Genomic DNA, 20,521 nt, shown 5'->3' with positions numbered 1-20,521 from the left:
GAGAGGCTAAGTAACCTATAATAAGCTGCAGAGCTGTGATTCAAACCCAGGCAGCATGGCATCAGTCTGTGTTCTTAAACCACCACTTCTCAGTAAGAAAATATCAGGTAAAATCTTCTAAGTTGTGGCTGAGGGATTGGGTAGGGAAGATAAATTTGTCATCTCAATACTTTCGATTGCATGCATTAGTTTAGTGTAGATATCTGCCAAGTTTTTTTAAGCCAAAAAACTTAATGCTAATACCTATATAGAATATTATGTACAGGATAATTAAGTGATAGCAGATTATAAGAGGTTCTACTGTTTTGATACAACGGAGTGGACACCAGCTCTAGAGGTGGACAAAAAAGGACCCAAATTCAGCTCTACCAATTATCATAATGAAGTGCTTAGGCAGGAGACTTAATTTCTATAAGAATTATTATTCCTTCTCTATAAAATAGGAATAATAACACAAATTGCCTTAGAGGATTATTTAAGAACTAAATTAAATGATGCATGAAAAACACTAGCATGTAGGAATAAATGTTAGTAATCATTGTTACTAATAACATAAAGATAGAAGAAATAACACCATAAAAAGTGTTTCTATGTACAATTATGTTAACAGATTAAATATTTTTCCCCCTAAGACTATTGCACATAAGGGAATTTTTAACTGGGTGATCTAAGTTCTAGCGGTGAGCAAATATGAAGTTAATCTGCTGGGTCAGATTTCTTGCAAGGAACAATTAATTATTAAAATGGAAAATTACCTTAGCGACATTAAGCAAGACTTGTACAGCATATCTGATGACTTCCATACAAGGAATGCTACGATTACAACTTCGGATCAAAACAAATATTTTAGAAACTGCTCCACTCTGGGCCATGTTCTCGCAACAAAGTGGAGATAATCTAGTAACTACCTCTGAAAGGAGGGGAAAAAAAAAAGGGAGAGAGAGAGATAAATTCATAGCAACAAAATGAAGTTTTAGCTAATACAGTATTATAACATCCTTTGTACACTCAAAGGTAAAAAATGCATTTCTAACCGTATTTATACAAGATATTGTTAAAACAAACTAACCTAGGTGCTTTAAGGCCTCAAGAATAGCAGAAAGGTGCTTATAGGTCAAAAGATAATGAAGTGCAAGCGCAGTTCTTTTGTAAAGTTTGTTTTCTTCTCGAATCTCCCTGTTAACAAGTTGAAGACTTAGTCGTATAGCTTTAATTTTTGTACAATCATTTTTCTTCCTCCAAGAGTATCCTCTCCATAATGCCTTAAAGGGACAAAACACAGTAATTTTAAGATTACAACCCATGATGTTTTGAACTTCTATCTACATCTATTTCTACAAAATAAGTATTTCAGTAAATTTATAGGATATAATCAGACACATTGCAAATAAGACCTCAATTCACGTTCTAATAAACAACAAAATCAATTTTTCTGAAAAGAATTATATATAATATCCCTGTATATAACCCAAAACATCATTCATGGACTACAGATGTCTAAATCTATTTAAAAAGTCAAAATACTTTTTTATCTCTTAATCCTAAATATCTCTAGGGAAATTTAAAAATGAAGGACTTAGCAAAGATACAGTATTTATGAATTATTCAACTGGAGAACCTCAGCTTTTTAAAATGTATGTGACTGTGTTTTTAAAATGTTAGATACCATGTAGGTGAATTATAAACCAAAGTCTGGAACTAACATCATATTTCCAGTTACCTGAATTCTACTGATTGCATTATTAAATTTTTCCTGTTTTTTACGGAGGAGGAAACGGCGTACTGCTTTCTGTATTACTGATGCAGCTCTATTTTGCTGGCTCATACATTCTGGAACTTCATGCTGACTTGTGAGGATGCTAGGGTATTTCTGAGCAAACCTCTTTTGCTGTAATCTTGTTCGAAACCACCTCTGTTTAAAACATAGAGATTTTCTTTATTTCTTGTTTTTGAAATAAATACCTATATACACATAAATACACAAATGAAATAAACAGAACATTATACTGAAATACCTTTCAACCCTCCCCAGTGACACTACTTCTCCACTCCGCTTGGTGCAAATCTTCCAATCCTCATTGGGTGTATGTGTGAATTTAACCTTGCACAACACAACCTTCATTTCACAATTGACACAAATTCTTTCAAGCTGTATGTGTCATTCTGCAAATTACTTTCTCACTCAATACTTTGCATATATCTTAATAAATAGTGTTCTTATCCAGAATACATAAGTAATTGCTATAAATCATAACAAATAAGAACATCCAAAAGAGAAAAGGGCAAAGTATATGAAACACACACATTAAAAAAAAAAAAAAAAAAAGCACACAATCCACAGGTAATCATTTGAATAGCCAACGCATGAAACATTTTTTAGAACTGATAGCAATCAAAGGAAATCCAGAACAAAATGAGATTCAATTGGCCATTCATCAAAATAGCAAAAATCAGAGTCTTTAATGCTCTGTGTTGGCAAGAATGTAGGGAAACAGGTACCCTTAGACTTTGCTACAAGTATAAATGAGTACAATTATTTCAGAAAGTAATTCACAGATTTATTCTTGTACCTTAAAACATCAACCGATTTCTAACCCATCAAGCCATCCTAAATATGTCATCCTATAAGCAAAAGGCAAAACACTGTATGACCTTAGCATAAGGTATTTGGAAATTATTTATTAAAATAGAAAATGTATAACAAAAACTATATAGTTTTGCTGCAAAAGAAAAGCTAACCTGGATACAGATGACTGCATTAACCTGCTTGTTAGCATTCTTCATAGCCATGTGACGTTTGTATGCTCTTTGAATTTTAAGAGCAGACAGGTGATAATATGCAGCTGCTGTGAAGTGAAGAAGTCTGATTTTGGTTCTTTGTTCTAAAATCTATATGAGAAAAAAAAAAATAAAATCTATATGAGAAATAAAAAATTAACCAATATTTGACTCTTAAGACAACTGATCAATGTTTATATTTTTTTATATCCTTAATACCAAATTATATAAATTAGCAATAAGTTAACTTTTAATTATTAACATCATACTTACATTGTAACTCAAGGTGATTATAATCCTTTACTATACAGTATTTCCATATGTGTAACCCTTAATGTAGGGTATAAAAAGCAAACTTATATTTTGGGCACTTAAGAACAGTATTTAATTTAACTAGACTACACAAAAAGTTAATTAAAGCTTTGACTGTAATGGAAGAAGTATATGAATACTAAACTCAAAAAAATTACAGTATTCTAAGCACAACTGCTGGAGAGGGTCATAGTAAGTCAGACAAAATTATCTGAATCAATTTCTCCAATTATTAGGTAGTCTTTTTTTTTTTTAAGATTTTATTTACTTATTCATGAGAGAGAGAGAGAGAGAGAGAGAGAGGCAGAAGCAGGCTCCATGCAGGGAGCCTGACGTGGGCCTTGATCCCGGGTCTCCAGGATCACACCCTGGGCTGACGGCGGCGCTAAACCGCTGAGCCACCCGGGCTGCCCATGGGTAGTCTTACACAAATCTAGCACAAGACTCTTGTAGCAGAACCACTCTATAGTGGCCTTCAGACCTCCAATTTATATTTAATGAACACAATATAAAATATTTCTTCTTTTTAATTTCAAATTTAAGGATTTTGTCTTTGCCAGTGCTTCATATATTTATTGGACACCAAAAAGTCATGAACTCTGTGGAAGGGAGTCTCTCGCTGAAGATGTGGAAGTTACAGAGGAATTGTAGCTCATAACACCTCAGAGTTGCTTGGTGAAGTAAATGGCTACTTGAACAACCACCTTCTTCTCATGTGGAGCTCTTCCCTCAACCTTCTTTCAGTTCCTTTGTTAAGATTCATTACAAGAGAAAATTTAGTTTGCACTTTAGGTGAGCATCAATGTGAAACAAGCTCATAGAACAAAAATCTACAGCAGCCAGTGACCTTGTTACATGGCTCTGCAGAAGCTGAATCAATTCAAGTTAATGGTTATATTAGTTCTGAAATTATTCTCCAAAACCTAAAATTTCTTAACATCAAATTCTTTCTCTTTCTCTCTTTTTTTGATTCTATTTATTTATCCATGAGAGATACAGAGAGGCAGAGGGAGAAGCGCCTCCCTACGGGAAGCCCGATGTGGGACTTGATCCCAAGGACCCCAAGATCACAATCCGAGCCAAAGGCAGATATGCTCAACCACTGATCACCCAGGTGCCTCAACATCAAATACTTTCATTTCATAAAACTGAGATATTCTACTTAAAAATACTTACTCTTTTTCTTACTAACCAACCACGCACTAGTGCTTGTAGAACAACTGTAGATTTTTTTAATTCTACATATTTTATCCTTTGACATTTTCCGGCCTTTCTGGCTCGTATATATCTCTGTATGGTCAAAGCAGCAGACTTCTGCCGGAGAAAGACCTGCCTTCCTTTGTATCTTCTAAAATTCGCTTGGATCAAACAAGCAGCTTGATGTCTCTATAAGGAAAAATTTGCAAGTGACATTAATAGAAAGAGGCTTAGTAATTTCAACCCACTGGAGGTTTTTGAATTTCTCAATGTAAAATGAGATGGTATAATTGTGATTTTTCTTTACACTTTTAGCTTAAGAACATCATTATTTCATATACAAGAAAAGGTGATGGTATATAATTTCTAACCTATATAGGTCTATAGCTAAAAACTAAGTTTTTATTAAGGCACAAGCCAAGGTTGTTAGATCTATCTGGTACTCTTTCCCTCCCATCTTCTGATACTTCTCATTGTGAGGGAGAAAAGGACTAATATTACCACAGGACAAATACATGTAATAAAAATGTTAGCAGTATAAAGAACAGAATGGGCATTATAAACAGCTATCAGAGAAGATGTTTGTTGCTGCAAGAACCATAAAGTACATCTTAGAACCGTACATCTTAGATTTTTCAGTTATATAACATCCTGACAGCCAAAGTCTAAGACATCTGAAGAAGTCTATAAATTAAAATGGGAACTAGGTTTGCTTTACAACACAGATTCCCCCACCAACTGGCTGAATGACCTTGGGCAAGTCACTTTACCCCTCTACACCTCAGTTTCCTGATTTGTAAAATAGGTATGCTAATAACTACTTCAGAGGGTGATTTATGAGGATCTAATTAGTAAAAATACACTAGTCGGTATAATAATAATGGCTACTTAATAGGGAATATTATATGAATGCTGAAATTTATAAGTAGCATATTAATTTTAATTTCTTTAATAAAAAGCTATAGGTACTGCAGCTATTCTAAAACTTTGATGTTAAATATTTTTAATAGATCAATTGTAGCTTAAAGACTTTAATATATCATTAAGTATTTGACTTATAGTAGACAAAATGTGCTTCCTCCAAATAAATTATTTACTCTAAAATTAGTTACTTCAAACTTGGGTTTGAGAATATTTTGTAAATATAAATATATAAACAAAAATATTCATAAAAAGCATTTTTATGGGTGAATATGATTTTTAATTGACTGCAATAATGTGTTTAAAATGTATAGTTAACAAAAAACATTTTTTCATTTTTTGTTTTGTTTCCTAAAATAGTTCCTTGTAAATGAGCTGGTTTTAAATTTCTGCACCTACTTTAATCATTAAGAAGTGTTCACAAGCTATTCTTCCAGAAAGTATAGCTCTCCATTTTCTCTGAATGATAATTGTTGATGCTCTCACATTCAGAAACCTAAAAAGCAGTTATTGAAAAGCAATTACAAACTTCTTTAATCTACTCAATAAGTATTTATTGTCCATACCTCCCCCCATGCTAAATACTAGAGAAAGAAAATAAAGTGGAAAAGTATAATTTACATTTAAATTAGTAGCATTCAGAATTCTACACACACACACACACACACACACACACACACACCTGACACATGGAAAAGTTTTGTAGTTGGCAAAATTGGCATATTCCAGTGGCAAGAAGTATGAATTTCTAGAATGAGAAAGAATTCTGAGCAGGATCAAAAGAAAGTACAATTATCCAGACCTAGACAAAGCCTAGATAAAGAAAATGGCAGGGTATAAAATCTGAGTCCATATAGCAAGTGGGTAATAAGCAGACAGGAGGGGGTCCCAAAGAGAACTTAGGAGATTAATAGCATCAGGCAAATGAGATGGACATTTGTTTGAAAGGAAAATTGGCATCGTGCAAATATCTACAAAGAAATATTCTGTAAGTAGAACTGAAGAACTTAGAAAGTGAGGGCTAGAGATTAAACTTTCGGTGTCAACATAGTGATAATACATAAAAACTTAGAATGGATTTAACTTAACATCATGTTGCCACATTTCTTAGAAAATAAAGCTGAATGTCAATGAGAAAAATTCAGCATTTTGGAACAGGAAACTTAGACAGTGGCTAACACCTGATAGCAGCAACTATACCATCTTTATATGGTAAGCCCTGAGCTTCTATCCATGGAATCTACCAAAAAAACTCTTCTTACACTAGTGTGCTCTCAAAAAACAATCTTTAAAATCACCACTGATACAATAATTCATTAATTCTGGTAACTGGAGAGAAATCCTTATATTATGAAATAAAAATAATATAGATAACCTGGTAAGAGTTTAACAAATGAACCAGGAATCAGAAAATACAATGAATATAAATAAGTTGGTAATTAGGTCTTCATCACTAAGGTATGTGAGGGCAAGGTAAAAAAGAAAAAAAAAATGAGTTAGAAAGCAAATTTTGCCAGTCGCTAAATTGACAAACAAAATGGACCAACGCACTAATAAGGAAACCAAGATCTTACTGGATTATTTTATTCACTTCCCATCCGTCCCATCCTTACCCTGATCCCTATGAACTCAAATCAAGTTTGAGTAAGTATTTTTTACTGAATTATATCAAGGCTCTATCTCAATCCCAGTCTTAGAGATATACTTTCTTTCATTAATGGAGAACGCTAACAAAACAAACCATACAAGTTAACCATAGCAAATATTTTAAAGAAAAATCAATAAGCAGTATTATTTTATATAAAGACTTGGCTACCACACACACACACATAACCATCATACTCTCCCCACACAGCTATGATATGTTACCGTCTTCTCTCCAGTTTGGTGTAGAAGCAACCTTGAATGATTTTAACAGCTTTTAATACAGCTAGATAGTCTTTACGTGCTTTCCAATACCTATACCAGGCTTGAATCTTGCAGGCAGCTTTCACTTGATGTAAATATTTCCTGGCTTTATAGCTCCTCCACACAGCCTTTTAAATACAGAAATTTAACAAATATGCAATGAGATATGTTTTCTTGCAAACTGAAGAAAAATCAGTATTAAAGACAGCTAGTGTAAGGTTAAGTAGACAAAAATCAATTGCAGAAATACAGTCACATGACAACTCTACTATTAGGCTCATTCACTGCTGATACATATGAGTCCTCTGAGGACAGTGGGGCTAACCACAGTGAAAACCTACTATGTGCTTTATTACATATAACCTGGAGCTGGATGAGAGCTAAGACTAATAAAATCCTAACAAATATTTCTAAATTGTAATATGTGTACAGTGTCTGAAAAGCCATATAGGCACATTGTTCTCACTATCTCAATCCATCTGGAAGAACAGAAGGGAAAGGAACACACTGATTACCCTACTTCCTGGAATCTTTCCCACCTCCCATCCTACCTCCCTTATGTATATCCTGGGTTTTGTGTCCAGGCTGCAGCAGACTCCTGAGAGCAACTCTCTATCATAGGACTATCAGTTTTTCCAATTTCTGCATCCTTACGGCTGACTAAATGTTTAAGTGACAGCTATAACTTATTAAGCCCTTAGCACTGTACTAAGGGACACTGTAGGTCCTTACAAAACCATAATACCATATAATACCTTATATAATACCATATAATATCATTATATAATTTAGAGATGAGTAAATCAAGAGAAACTGAGTAACTTGTGAATGTGCAGGTAATAAATGGAAAAGGTATCTTATTTATTCTTTATAGATATCTCATAACAGAAATTGATGTTGGGGAAGAAAAGACCTGTTACACCACAAAGCTGGAAGGCAACAGAGTCAAGATCTGAACCCAAGTCTGTTTCACTCCAAAACACCTACAATAAATACTGCAGCCACACCTTATGGGGTAGAGGAAGAGGAGGGGGAGCAGGCTCCAGAAGTCACCTGACAGGCAAGAATGATATGAATGTCGAAATTACTCTTGTGATGTCCCTGACTTACTCAGACTGTATCAATGTGGTTTTAACGTAAACAAACCTGAATACTAACACACTGGTATTCAGTGGGAGCCAGGTATCAGTATTTTTAAAAATTCCAAATGACTCTAATGTGCACTAAAGTTTGAGTCTACTGATTATATGTTAAAAACTAGATGTGTAAAATATAATTTTTAAATTTAATTACATATGAGAAAAATAGCTAAAATTTCCTAAGATTATTTTGCTTTTCTGTCATTTGACAGAAAACCCTAACTAATACATCCAGTTAACCTATTTCAACCATTAACTTCTTGGGCAACATTTAAAATTTGAGCATTCTTTTCTTCCTCTCCCGCATTCTTGGTTTCTTGATCAGTTTTTCTTGTTCTCTCTTACTACCATGTTTTGGCTTCTCTTCTCAATATTCTCAAATGTTGACATTCTTCAGGGTTTGAGTCCCAAGCAGATCCTCTTCTTTTACCCATTTTCTACATTATTCCTGGGTGATCCTATCACTCCCACGACTTCAATTATCACATGTATGGCAATAATGTAGAAGTCAAATTCTGAAATCTGTACTACTCTCCAAACTCCAAACACAGCCAACTACCTCGCTAGACTGCTCACCTGAGACATCTGTTAGGTACTTCAACTTCATCATATACCCCAAACTGAATTCATCATCAGTCTTCCAATCTGCTCCTCTCTTTGCTCCTTGTGTCCGTGAACGGTAACATCTGCTGAGCTACTTGAGCCATACCTATGGCTTGGATGCTTGTTTATACTCTATATAATGCAAATATTACCTCTTCCATCCCATTGTCACTACATCTTACTAAACTATCTTTTACCTGACCTAATGCCAAGAGCCTCCTGGGTGGTCTCCCTACTTCCCTTCCGGTTCCTCTTCCACATTCCTGCCACAGTAGTTTTTTATTTTATTTTATTTTATTTATTTTTTATTTTTTCAAATATATTTTTTTAAGATTTATTTATTTATTTATTCAGAGAGAGCGAAAGAGAGGCAGAGACACAGACGGAGAGAGAAGCAGGCTCCATGCAGGGAGCCCGACGTGGGACTCCATCCCGGGTCTCCAGGATCACACCCTGGACTGCAGGTGGCGCTAAACCGCTGCGCCACCGGGGCTGCCCGTCACAGTAGTTTTTTAAAAATAAAAATATGATTCTGGTTTTCTCCATTTAAAATTCTTCTAGAACTTCTTTTAATCTAGTGGAAGAGACTAAACTTGTGTCTATATCTCACAAAGCTCTGTGAAATCTCACTCCCTCTACTGTCAACCTGGTCTCACATTACTTTTTACACTATACCACACACACACTCTCATTTTTAAATTCTGTGTTATCTCCTACAGGGGGATACACTAGATACATTTTATTGGGCTATTTTGAATTCATCCTTTGGCTTAACAGCTCAACCTAAATGCTGCTTGTCCTGGGAAGCCTTTTCTGATCACTGAGACAAACTTAGGTTTCTCTTATGTTCCCAGCAACATAAACCTCTCATTTTTGTTTTATAATTGTGCTTCCCTGCTCAAGTAAGTGCTTTAAGGACAGCAACTAAGTATTTCTTACTGTCTACGCCAATCACTCACAATAGCATTTAGCACATTGCCAGCACTGGACATCTGCTCAATGAAAACAGTATATCTAAGTTTAACAGCAAACCAACAAGTACCAACATATCACACCAAGGTTCAAAGCCTAGCGTATGAACAGGTGGGAAATAAATTGCTGAAGTACCTAGATTCCATTCCTGGATCTGCCTCTCTCTGTGCAACATTAGAAGTTATTTAACTTTTCTCAGTCCTTCACATTTCAGGAGACATAATATTCTATACTTCTCACCCACTGATTCATGTATGTGTGCGAGAAGTGTGGATATAATATTTTTATGTGTTATATAGAGTATATATATCTTTTATGTAGAATAATAACATAATGAAAAAATTATATAAAAATGCTTTGAAAACCAAAACTGCTAAATACTCTGAATAAAGTACATATCTATATAGCTTAAGTGCCTCATTAACACATGGGTAGAGGAATACAATTATATCATTTGGCCTAAATTTTGCCAAATCTCACTTCACCTTAGCTTAAATTTCTCACTTAAAAAATAATTTTACTCAGTGGAGAACTCCCATGTATCAAACTATGTGCTCAAAATTAATATCTATTGAAATGCATCAAGCAAAGAGTGACCATGTTCAGAAGATCCCAAGTTCTGTGCTGAATTACTATTGTGCCCCTTTCCCACTCTCAAACAAATGTTCCGTTTTGGAAGATCATTGAAATGGTCATGTAAATGAAGTACTACTCTTTATGACCTGCGTAATTTTATAAATTCTAACAAATACCGACTGCAGAAAGAACGCAAGCTTTACACTTAAATAGAGAAGTACCTGGATTTTTATGGTGCTATCTTTAATTTTCTGAAACCTCCGTTTCTGTATAAATCCTCTCGTTCTAGCTTGAATCATGATAATGCTGCTCCTAATTTGTAAATATACTTGTCTTTGATGTTTTGTAGACAAAAAGGCTCGGTGGTGATTTTGTAAGACCACTGCTGCCTTCCTGTACAATAAAAACTGCCTTCTTGTTTGCCACGTCCTGAAGTACTGCTGGAGGGTCACCGCAGCTCTTTTCTGCTGGACAAACCTTCTCCGACACACGGCCATCTGAAGGAAGTACTGAATGCGCAGGGCAGCACACTTCTGTGTTTCCAATTTCCTTGTGACCATCTCGCAGAAAGCTCTTTGAGTCGCTACTAGAGCCTCTCTCTGGGGGTACTCGGCCTCCTGTGAACAAGTGACCAGGGAAGCTCCATGCCACTTCTGAGTCCTAAGTGCTGAGCCGTGAACAGCTGCACACTGAGCTTCGGTTCTGCAAGAGTAGAAGGCAGACTGCTTAGCACTGGCTACCATGTTCACCTCCGAGAGGGATTTCAGTCTCTCTCTAACCTTCATGCCCCTAAAAGCAGCCTGAATAATTCGCACAGACTTCTGAACTGCCAAAAATTTTTCCCTTTCCACTTTTACTCGGATATAGGACCTAAAATAATTCTGTATTACAGCAACGGCGGTTTTCTTTGCTTGATAATCGAGTTTGGCTCTGTGCATTCGGTAGAATGACTGAATTCGTGTGGCAGCCAGGTGCCTATGCTGCATGTCCTCTTGCACTTTACAACTTCTATATGAAGACTGTGTACACACGACTGCCTGGGTGCGCACTGCAGTTAGTGCCCTGTATCGTCTTTGGACAAAAATTACATTTGCTCTCAAGTGGAGATAATGCTTCCTTACTTTAGAGGCTTTAAAATGCTTCTGAATAATAGTGGCAGCCTGATGCTGTTCCTGAGTCGGTTTCCTTAGGATCATGTCCTGGAAATCTGCTTCAGTACAGGCTGCTGCTGCATTCCTGAGTGCACTGTGTTGAAGAGCTTTCTTTTTATTTGCTCTATATTTTTCTTGTATTACTTTTGTAGCCCACTGGATCTTTTGGTAAAAAAGATACTGCCTATACATTCTGTATGTGCTTTGTATTATGATAGCAGCTCTGTGTTTTTCCCTTAAAAGCTGTCTTGCTTTCATTCCCTTATATACAGCCTGAATGATCAAAGCAGAACGTCTCTGTGGAACAGAATTTTCTCTTTGCAATTTTGCAGCCCTGTATGTTCGGTAATGTTGCTGAATTAAAATGGAGGCATGTTTCCAGGTCTGAAATGTAACATATGTTCTGTGCATTCTGTAAGTGGCCTGGATGAGAACCGCAGCCCTGTGCATCTCCTGCAGCTTCTTCTTTGCCACCAGCCTTCGGTAAGATGACTGGATTGTAATGACCGCTTTTTTTAATTTCAAGAATTGGTGCAAATGATGCCTGGAACAAATGGTGGCCCGGTATTTTCTCTGAACAAAAACAGTAGCTCTTTTGAGGGAAATGAACCTTTTCCTCACCACTAAAGATCTAAACGTGCTTTGAATAAGGGTCGCAGAGGAATGCATGTTTTTCAAATGTCCCCTGGCTTTCATCCCCCTAAACGCAGCCTGAAGGATCAGAGCAGAATGTCTTTGTTGGAGATAACACTGCCTCTGTAGTTTTGCAGCCCTGCTTGCTCGGAACTGCTGCTGGATCACAACTGAGGCATGTTTCAAGGCCTGGTACTTCACATTTGCTCTGTGCATTCTGAAAGCTGCCTGGATGGCAGTGGCAGCCCTGTGCACCTCTTGCATCTTTTTCCTTACCATCCATCCTCTGTATGATGACTGGATTTTAATGACCGCCTTTTGTACCCGGACGAAGTGTTGGAAGTAATGCTTTGCACAGACAGTTGCACGGTACTTTCTCTGAATCCAAATAGCAGTTTTCCTGAGATGCAGGAATCTTCTTCTCATTCTGAGAGTTCTAAATCTCCTTTGAATAAGAGTTGCGGCTAAATGCATACTTTTTAAATGTCTTCTAGCTTTCATCCCCCTAAAACCAGCCTGAATACATATGATAGAATGCCTTAATTTGTTATACCTTTGAAGCTGTGTGTTTCTTTCCTTTACTGCCCGGTACCTTTGCTGTATTGTTCTTGTTACCTTCTTTAACTTAGTAAAATAGGCTTGCTGTCTGTGTCTTCTGTAGTAGGATTGGATAAGCGTGGCTGCGCTCTGCATCTTTCTGAGGGTCTGTCTAACTCTTGTTCCTCTAAAACTTGCCTGAAGAACAGTAATAGCTTTCATAATTGTCAAGTACTTTGCACGCTGAATCTTACCTTCACGATATGCTCTATATCTTACCTGAATTATGACAGCCGCTGTTCTCATTTTATGGTATCTCATTTTTGCTTGATGCATTTTAAACATGGCTTGAATAACAGTGGCTGCCATGTGCAGGTGTCGGTTATGCCTTCTTACTCTAATACCTCTATAAATAGCTTGAATTTTAACTGCTGTTTTCTTTAAATTAAGGTATTCCTTACGTTGGTGGTTTGCAATTTTAGTACCTCGATACCATCTTTGAATTATGATAGCTGAAGCCCTGCAGTTTGTGTAGTTTTTTTTGGTTTTGTAAGCTCTATATGTGGACTGTATAGTGACTGCTGCTCTGTTGCACTCCTTTATTTTTTTTCTTACTTTCATACTTCGGTAAGCTGACTGTAAAACAACGGCAGCCGCTTTGGTTTTCAAGTACAACTGACGCTGTTTCCTTCCAATACTGTAAGCCCTGTAATACATTTGGATCAGACGAGCGGCTTTTTTCATGATTTTCCACTTCTTTTGTTGCACATACATTCTATAGTTTGACTGTATGATGACAGCACATTTGTGTTGCTTTTGAACCTGCCTTCTCACTCTCTTTCCCTTCCAAGTAGATTGAAGCCTCAGTGCTGCCTCACGGAGTTCAATGTACTCCATACGTTGCCTCTTTCCTGCAGTCCATGCTCTCAGATGTTGCTGGATGACTAATGCTGCTGTTTTTAACAATTTGAACTGTTTCTGGGCTTTGGCCATTCTAAAAGCAGACTGAATCCTCACTGCAGCTTGACGTTCCCTTCTGATCTGCTTTCGAACTTTCCAGCCACGAAAAGCACACTGGAGAGAAATTACAGCTGCCCTGGTCTTTAAAAATTGTGTTCTTACATCACGAACAGTCCTGCATGTCCTGTACCATCTCTGAATCTTGATAGTGGACTGAAGCACATATTGATATTTCTTCCTTTCCCTATAGCCTCTAAAAGCAGTTTGAATTTTAAGAGCAGCTATAGATTGTTGTTTGATTAGCTGGCGTACTTTATAACCTCTGTAAGCTGCCTGCAAACAAGTAACTGCTCTTTTGACTTGCAAAAAGTTCTTCCTTTGATTGACCTGTGCTTTGTATGCACGATAGTAATTCTGAATGACAAGAGTTGCTTTATAAATTTCCAGGTAGTACTGCCGCTTCTTTCTCATCCTGAAATAAGACTGTAGCGAAATAGCGGCTTGTCTTTGCAACCGTATCTGCTTTCGAACCAGGTGACCTCTAACAAAAGCTTGCAGTTTGATACAGGATTCCCGCATCTGCACATATTGGTGTCTCTTTAGTGCAGCCAGTTTTGCCGACCGATACCACCGCTGGATAAATAGCGAGGCTGCTCTCCAGTGTAAATATCGTTTCCGAGTTTGTCTCATCTTGACAATTGACTGTAACTTTACTGTAGCATTTTTTAGTCTCAGAAATCTTTTTCTGGAAATATAAGCTCTGTAACATGATTGAATCTTTATAATGGATGTGAGGATGTGAATAAACTTTTTCCTGGCTTGCATCCCTCTATATGCAGACTGTAGAACAAGGACAGCAGAACGTGTTTTCTGGTAAGATGCTAGAACCTTCTTCGCTGAAACATAAGCTCGAAAATGAATCTGAATTACAAGGGCAGCTTTCTTTATTTTCCTATATTTCTGTAATTGTTGATGTTTTCTTACTTGTGCCTGCAATTTGGTAGTAATTTTCTTAAGGTTTAGAAATCGAAATCTGTCTTGTCTCATCCTCCAGTAGGACTGAAGAACACAAGCAGCTCTGCTTTGTCTGTATAAATTGCGAGCTTTCATCCTCCTGAAAGCAGTCTGCAGTCGAATGGCTGCAGCCCGTTTCTGCAAATAGTTGGTGCGCTCCATCTTTCCTTTCAGATACGCTTTGTAGTACTTTTGAATGGTCAGTATAGCTTCTTTTTTTCTTTTATATAACTTTTGAGCTTGAAGGCACCGGAATCTTGTCTGAATGATAACAACACAAGATCTAATCTGAACATATTTCCGTAATTCTTTGTGCATTCTATACCATGATTGTATGACAATAGCAGATTTTTCTTCTTTAGCTCGTTTCCTGACATGCCATTCTCTAAAAGCTCTTTGCAATACTCTTGTAGCTTTTATTTGTAATTGCATTTTGCGTCGCTTCCATCTTCTGAACATAGATTGGATTATGAGACATGATGACTTTAGCATCTTATATCTCTGTTGATCATGTTTTCTTCTTAAAGAAGCCCGCCAATGTCTCTGAATTGTAACTGTGGCCCAAAGATATCGTTTGTAAGAAGTAACAGCAATTATCATTCTTATCCTAGATTGCAGGATAATTGAATAGTATCTCAACTTCAGAAACTGTTTTCTGGTGGAATATCTTCTCCAATACCTCTGCAAAAGGCAAGAAAGGACACAAAGTAAGACAGATGGAACCTTCTATACTTAATACCTCTGCAAATATTCATTTTTCTAACATTCTGTTTAAAAATAAACACATTAAATTAAAAAAACAACATCGTATTTGGATAATATTTGTGTCTTTTGTTTGTAGTTTAGTTTCTATGTTGATACAGCTGTAGCCAATTTAGAAATCCTTGTCTCAAGCCTAGTGGTATTTATATTGCATTTGTATTCCAGGGAAAAATATGAAGCAAGTTTATATTCTATTAGAATAACATATAAGAAAACAGTCCAAATAAAGCTATAGTAATATTCTGCTATCTATTGATTCTAAGTATAAATTTCCTATGAATATATCTTTGGATTTTTGTATTTCCCCCTTAATATCAAGGCTTCTTAAGCTATCTTGTAATGATTGGAAACTGTTTATGTGGGGGATCCTATACAGGTCCAATAATATAAACACAGGAATCTGAGAAGCAAGCTCTGAGTCATTTTTTTCATTAAGAATTAGTGAATGGTAATTCCTAATTAGACACACAAAGTAGAATTCTGAAGATTTGAGAAGTGATAAATAGTTAACTCTTGAATAGCCAAGGTTGCTTTCTTCCCATACCACTCACATTCCCTAACTCCTTTGTTAGGGCAAAGGTGGGGAGAGAATTCCCTATCACAGCTTACTTTCCCTTACATATAAGTAAAACAGTATAGGGGCTAGGTACTTCTGTCTCCTATAGCACTATACCCATTGTCATGCAACGGTGCCTCGAGCAAGCACACCTATCCAGGGTGAAGAGAGTTAGGAACCCTCTAAGTTTTTCCTAACAGATATTGCCTATTCCTTACTATGTGTCCATTGTGGTTTTGTTCCTATTCTTCAGGCTGATGAGAAATAAGGAGAAATAAGGCACATTACTATGAAGAGATGTGTAAGTAACCAGAACATTTGTCCAACTACATTTAAGTGTATTAAAGCAAAATTGAAAACTTTGAAAACTGTAAGATTGGAGCACCTGGGTGGCTCAGTGCTTGAGCATCTGCCTGTGGCTCAGTGCTTGAGCATCTGCCTATGGCTCAGGTTGTGATCCCAGGGTCCTGGGACTGAATCCTGCATCAGGCTCCTGGAAGCCTGCTTCTCTCTCTGCCTGTGTCTCTCATGAATAAATAAATAAAATCTCCTTTTTTTAAAAAAAGAAAGAAAACTTTAAGCTTGATGCAAATGTAAAGTATTTTATTAAGCTGCCTTTAAAAAGTAGGGAAAAGTAAAGCAAATACTTGTCCAGAGATGTAGTTGCCATTCTTTTTCTTTCTTCCCCCCTAGGTGTTCGTTTGTGAAACCTTCAAACTCATACCTTTAAAGGTTCAATATGGATAGCTCATTTTGTATTTTGATAATCATTTATTCTGAATACTGCTACCAGTTTCTGTTACTGAAATGTTAATCAGTGTTGATATGGATCATGAAAGAGAAGTTCATTGCCTCTCCTTGCAGTAGAGATTTTAGCAGCACTGCTGTCTTTAAATAGCTTTTACTAAAGAGCATTATGTATAATTTTCTTATTGAATTCTCACAAAACACAATAAGTTAGCATTCTTTTCTCATGTAAAGAAAAGAAAACTTATGATGTAAAACTTTTTGTAAAGTCATCAAGCAAGTACCAAGTATTGGTATTGGGCCTAGATTTTAAACCAAATAAAGTGCTACTTTATTTGTATTTATTATTTTTACTCTACCAAAGATACCTGTGGCAGATTGCTTTCATCACTCCAATTCTTCATTTCTCCCTATCTCCATAACCTTTGCCATATTTTGTATTTTCTCTTACTAAAGATACAGAGTCTCTGCTTGCTCTTGGCTATGGGTAGTCACAGAAAGAACACAGCACACCAGTGTAATCAAAGGTTTACCACCTTTCTGGCCAGAGAACCAAACAGGGCAGCCCTAAAAACACCTGGAGAGTCCCAGGAGGATTGGAGAGAAGGGATAGCTCAGGAAAGCAATCCCTCTTGTTATGAATTCTTAGGTTTACCACTAAGCTGAGTACACATGGGTCTGACAGCAGATTAGCCTTTGAGTACTGAATTAAGAAACACATGACTGCCTAGATCCCAAACTGGCCATTTGCTGATACACACATGTGACTGATACGAATATCACTGTAAATGCTTTAAAAAAGAAATGTTGATGTGGAAGCCATACCCATAGAAGGCTGATAAGAACTTGTGGCCTGAGCCCAACAAAGCAGATTACTTCATGAAACTAAAATACCAACATTCACATAGTATTTAAACAAACAAAAAATCTCTCATAATGTTTAAAATATTCAGTATATAATTAAAAAATACTTGGCATAAAAAAATACAGGTACAATTTCAACCTGTGTAGGAAAAGACATTCAACCGATGCCAATAGACACTGGAATTACTCAACGAAGACTTTAAAACAGCAGATGTAAAAATGTTCCAAATATTGAAACTAATGGAAGGATAGAAAGTATCAGTAAAAACATCAAAGACACGTTTAAGAACCAAATGGAAATATTAGAACTGAAAAACACAATTATCAAAATTAAAAGAAAAAAACAAACCAAATCTCATTGGAATAGCTCAATAGCAGATGATAAACAAAAGAATCAATATACTTTAAGATCAATACAAATTATCTAGGCTGAAAAAGAAAAATGATTCAAAAGGCAATATCTCAACAAACCAAGAATAGAGAGGAACTTTCACAATATGATAAAGAACATGTAGTCAAACATCTACAACTAATGACAAACTCATCAGTGAGAAACTAGATGCTCTTCCATTAAGATCTGGAATGATGCAAAGATGTATCCTCACCACTCCTATTCAACATCTACTAGAAGTCCCAGCTAATGTAATAAGAAAAGGATATAAAAGGTATACAAGAGACAAAAATAATAAACCTTTCTTTGTCCACAGGTGACACAATCATCTATGCAGACAATCCAAAGAGATGACAAAAAAAACCCTCCTGGAACTAATAAACAATCACAGTAAATTTGTAGGATATAGCACCATTAACATTAGTAGCAAAAAAAGAGAAATACTTCAAAATAAATCTAAATATACAAAGGACCTGTAGGAGGAACACTATAAAACTGTAATGGAAGAAATCAAAGAAGATCTAAATAAATGGAGAGATGTATCATGTTCATGGGTAGAAGACTCAGTGCTGTCAGTTCTTCCTAAATCTATAAATTCAATGCAATCTCAATCAAAATCTCACCTAATTACCCTGTGGATATCAGCAAACTGATTCTAAGGTTTATTTGGAGAGGCAGGAGACCCAGAACAGCAAACATTAAAGAGGAAGAAAGCTGGAAGACTAACATCATCCAACTTCAAAATTTACTCTAAGACGATAGTAATTGAGACAGTGTGGTATTGGCAAACTAACAAATAAATCACTAGAATGGAACTGGGAACCCAGTTCCCATAAAACATAGTCAATTGATCTTTGGCAAAGGGATAACAACTGAGTAGACAAAGGATAATTTGTTTTCAAAAAATTATGCTGGAATAAGCAGCAACCATATGAAAAAGAATGAATCTAAACACTGGCTCTTAACCTTTCATAAAAATTAACTAAAATCAATCAGAGATCTAAATGTAAAATGTAAAATCATAAATGTATAGGAAGTAACAACAGAACATCTAAGTGACTTTGGCAATGGCTTTTTAGATATAATGCCAAAAGTATAATCCAAGAAAGAAAAAAGTTGGTGTCAGGCATCATTAAAATTAAAAAATTCTGCTCTGTGGGGATACCTGGGGGGTGGCTCAGCAGTTGAGAGCCTGTCTTTGGCCTAGGACGTGATCCTGGAGTCCAAGGATCGAGTCCCACACTGGGCTCCCTGCAAGGAGCCTAGTTCTCTCTTTGCCTGTCTCTCTGTGTCTCATGAATAAATAAATAAAATCTTTAGAAAAAGAAATTCTTCTCTGTGAAAAACTGTTAATAGAACAAAAAGATAAGCCATACACTAGGAGAAAATATTGGCCAAATACATATCTGATAAAGGGTATGAATCCAAATATATAAAAACCCTTAAAACTCAATAATAAAAAATGGACAAGAATTTTAAATATGAACAAAAGATCCAAACATATCACCAAAGAAGACATACAGATGGCAAATAAGCATTGAAAAGATGCTCAACATCATACAGCATTTTAGGGAATTGCAAACTGAAACAATGCGATGCCAATATATATCTATTAGAACGACTAAAATCTAAAATACTGAACACCAAATGCTGGCCATGACGTGGAGCAACAGAAACTCTCATTCACTGCTGGTGGGAGTGCAAAATGGTACAGATGCTTTGGAAGACAGTTTGACAATTTCTCACAAACCTAGTTCTTTTGTTTTTTGTTTTTATAAACCTAGTTTTATCACATGATCAGGCAATCCCACTCTAAGATACATACCCAAAGACGCTGCAAACCAATGTCCACAGAAAAACCTGTACACAGATGTTTATAACATCTTTATTCATAATTGTCCCAAATCAGAAGCGACCAAGATATCCTTTGATAGGTCAATAGATAAAAAAAAGTCCTGAGGTACATCCTATAATGGAATGTTATTCATCAATAAAAACATGTAAGTTATCAAACCAAAAAAAGACATAAAATCAACTTAAATGCATATTGCTAAGAGAGAAACCAATCTGAAAAGAGCATATATACTGATGGAATTGAACTACAGGACATTCTCGGAAAAAACAAAACTACAGAGACGATAAAAAAAATCATGGGTTGCTCGGAATTGTGAAGAGGAGTAAGGGATGAATGAATAGGTGGAGTCTAGAGGTTTTCAGGATAGGATTTTGATCAAACACACATAACACCACCACATAAACAGTGAAGCCTAAGGTAAACTATGGACTTTAGTTAATAATAATGTATCCTTGTTGGTTTATAAATTGTAAAAAAAAAAATGTAATACAAAAAAATAAAGCAAAGCAATAGAAATGATAAATGCCTGCATTAACAGCATAGATTATTCTCATGTGTTTAAAAAACTTATTATGATTGAAAGCAAAAATTGTAACACTCCTTGATGTGATTTTAATTGTATGTAGATTCAGTGACAAGACAACT

At 36.0% G+C, this 20,521-nt stretch overlaps 1 protein-coding gene across 2 annotated transcripts in view; it reads right to left on the bottom strand.

Moving 5' to 3' along the window:
- The window catches only part of ASPM (assembly factor for spindle microtubules), a 71,994-nt gene that overhangs the window by 10,178 nt on the left and 41,295 nt on the right, over positions 1-20,521 (bottom strand). Inside the window, exons 18-25 of one of the 2 annotated variants that reach the window (XM_025429732.3) lie at positions 13,007-15,382; positions 7,078-7,244; positions 5,608-5,704; positions 4,267-4,476; positions 2,740-2,889; positions 1,721-1,912; positions 1,070-1,262; positions 756-910 (exon numbers count right to left, since the gene is read on the bottom strand). In XM_025429732.3, coding sequence (XP_025285517.3) covers positions 756-910; positions 1,070-1,262; positions 1,721-1,912; positions 2,740-2,889; positions 4,267-4,476; positions 5,608-5,704; positions 7,078-7,244; positions 13,007-15,382 — 3,540 coding nt within the window. Of the gene's footprint in view, positions 1-755; positions 911-1,069; positions 1,263-1,720; positions 1,913-2,739; positions 2,890-4,266; positions 4,477-5,607; positions 5,705-7,077; positions 7,245-10,627; positions 15,383-20,521 lie in introns of both variants that reach the window. The other variant, XM_025429731.3, reaches the window with a different exon arrangement.

Source organism: Canis lupus, chromosome 7, assembly GCF_003254725.2.
Source record: "Canis lupus dingo isolate Sandy chromosome 7, ASM325472v2, whole genome shotgun sequence".
NCBI lineage: Eukaryota > Metazoa > Chordata > Mammalia > Carnivora > Canidae > Canis > Canis lupus.
This window is presented reverse-complemented; position numbering and strand designations above follow the sequence as displayed.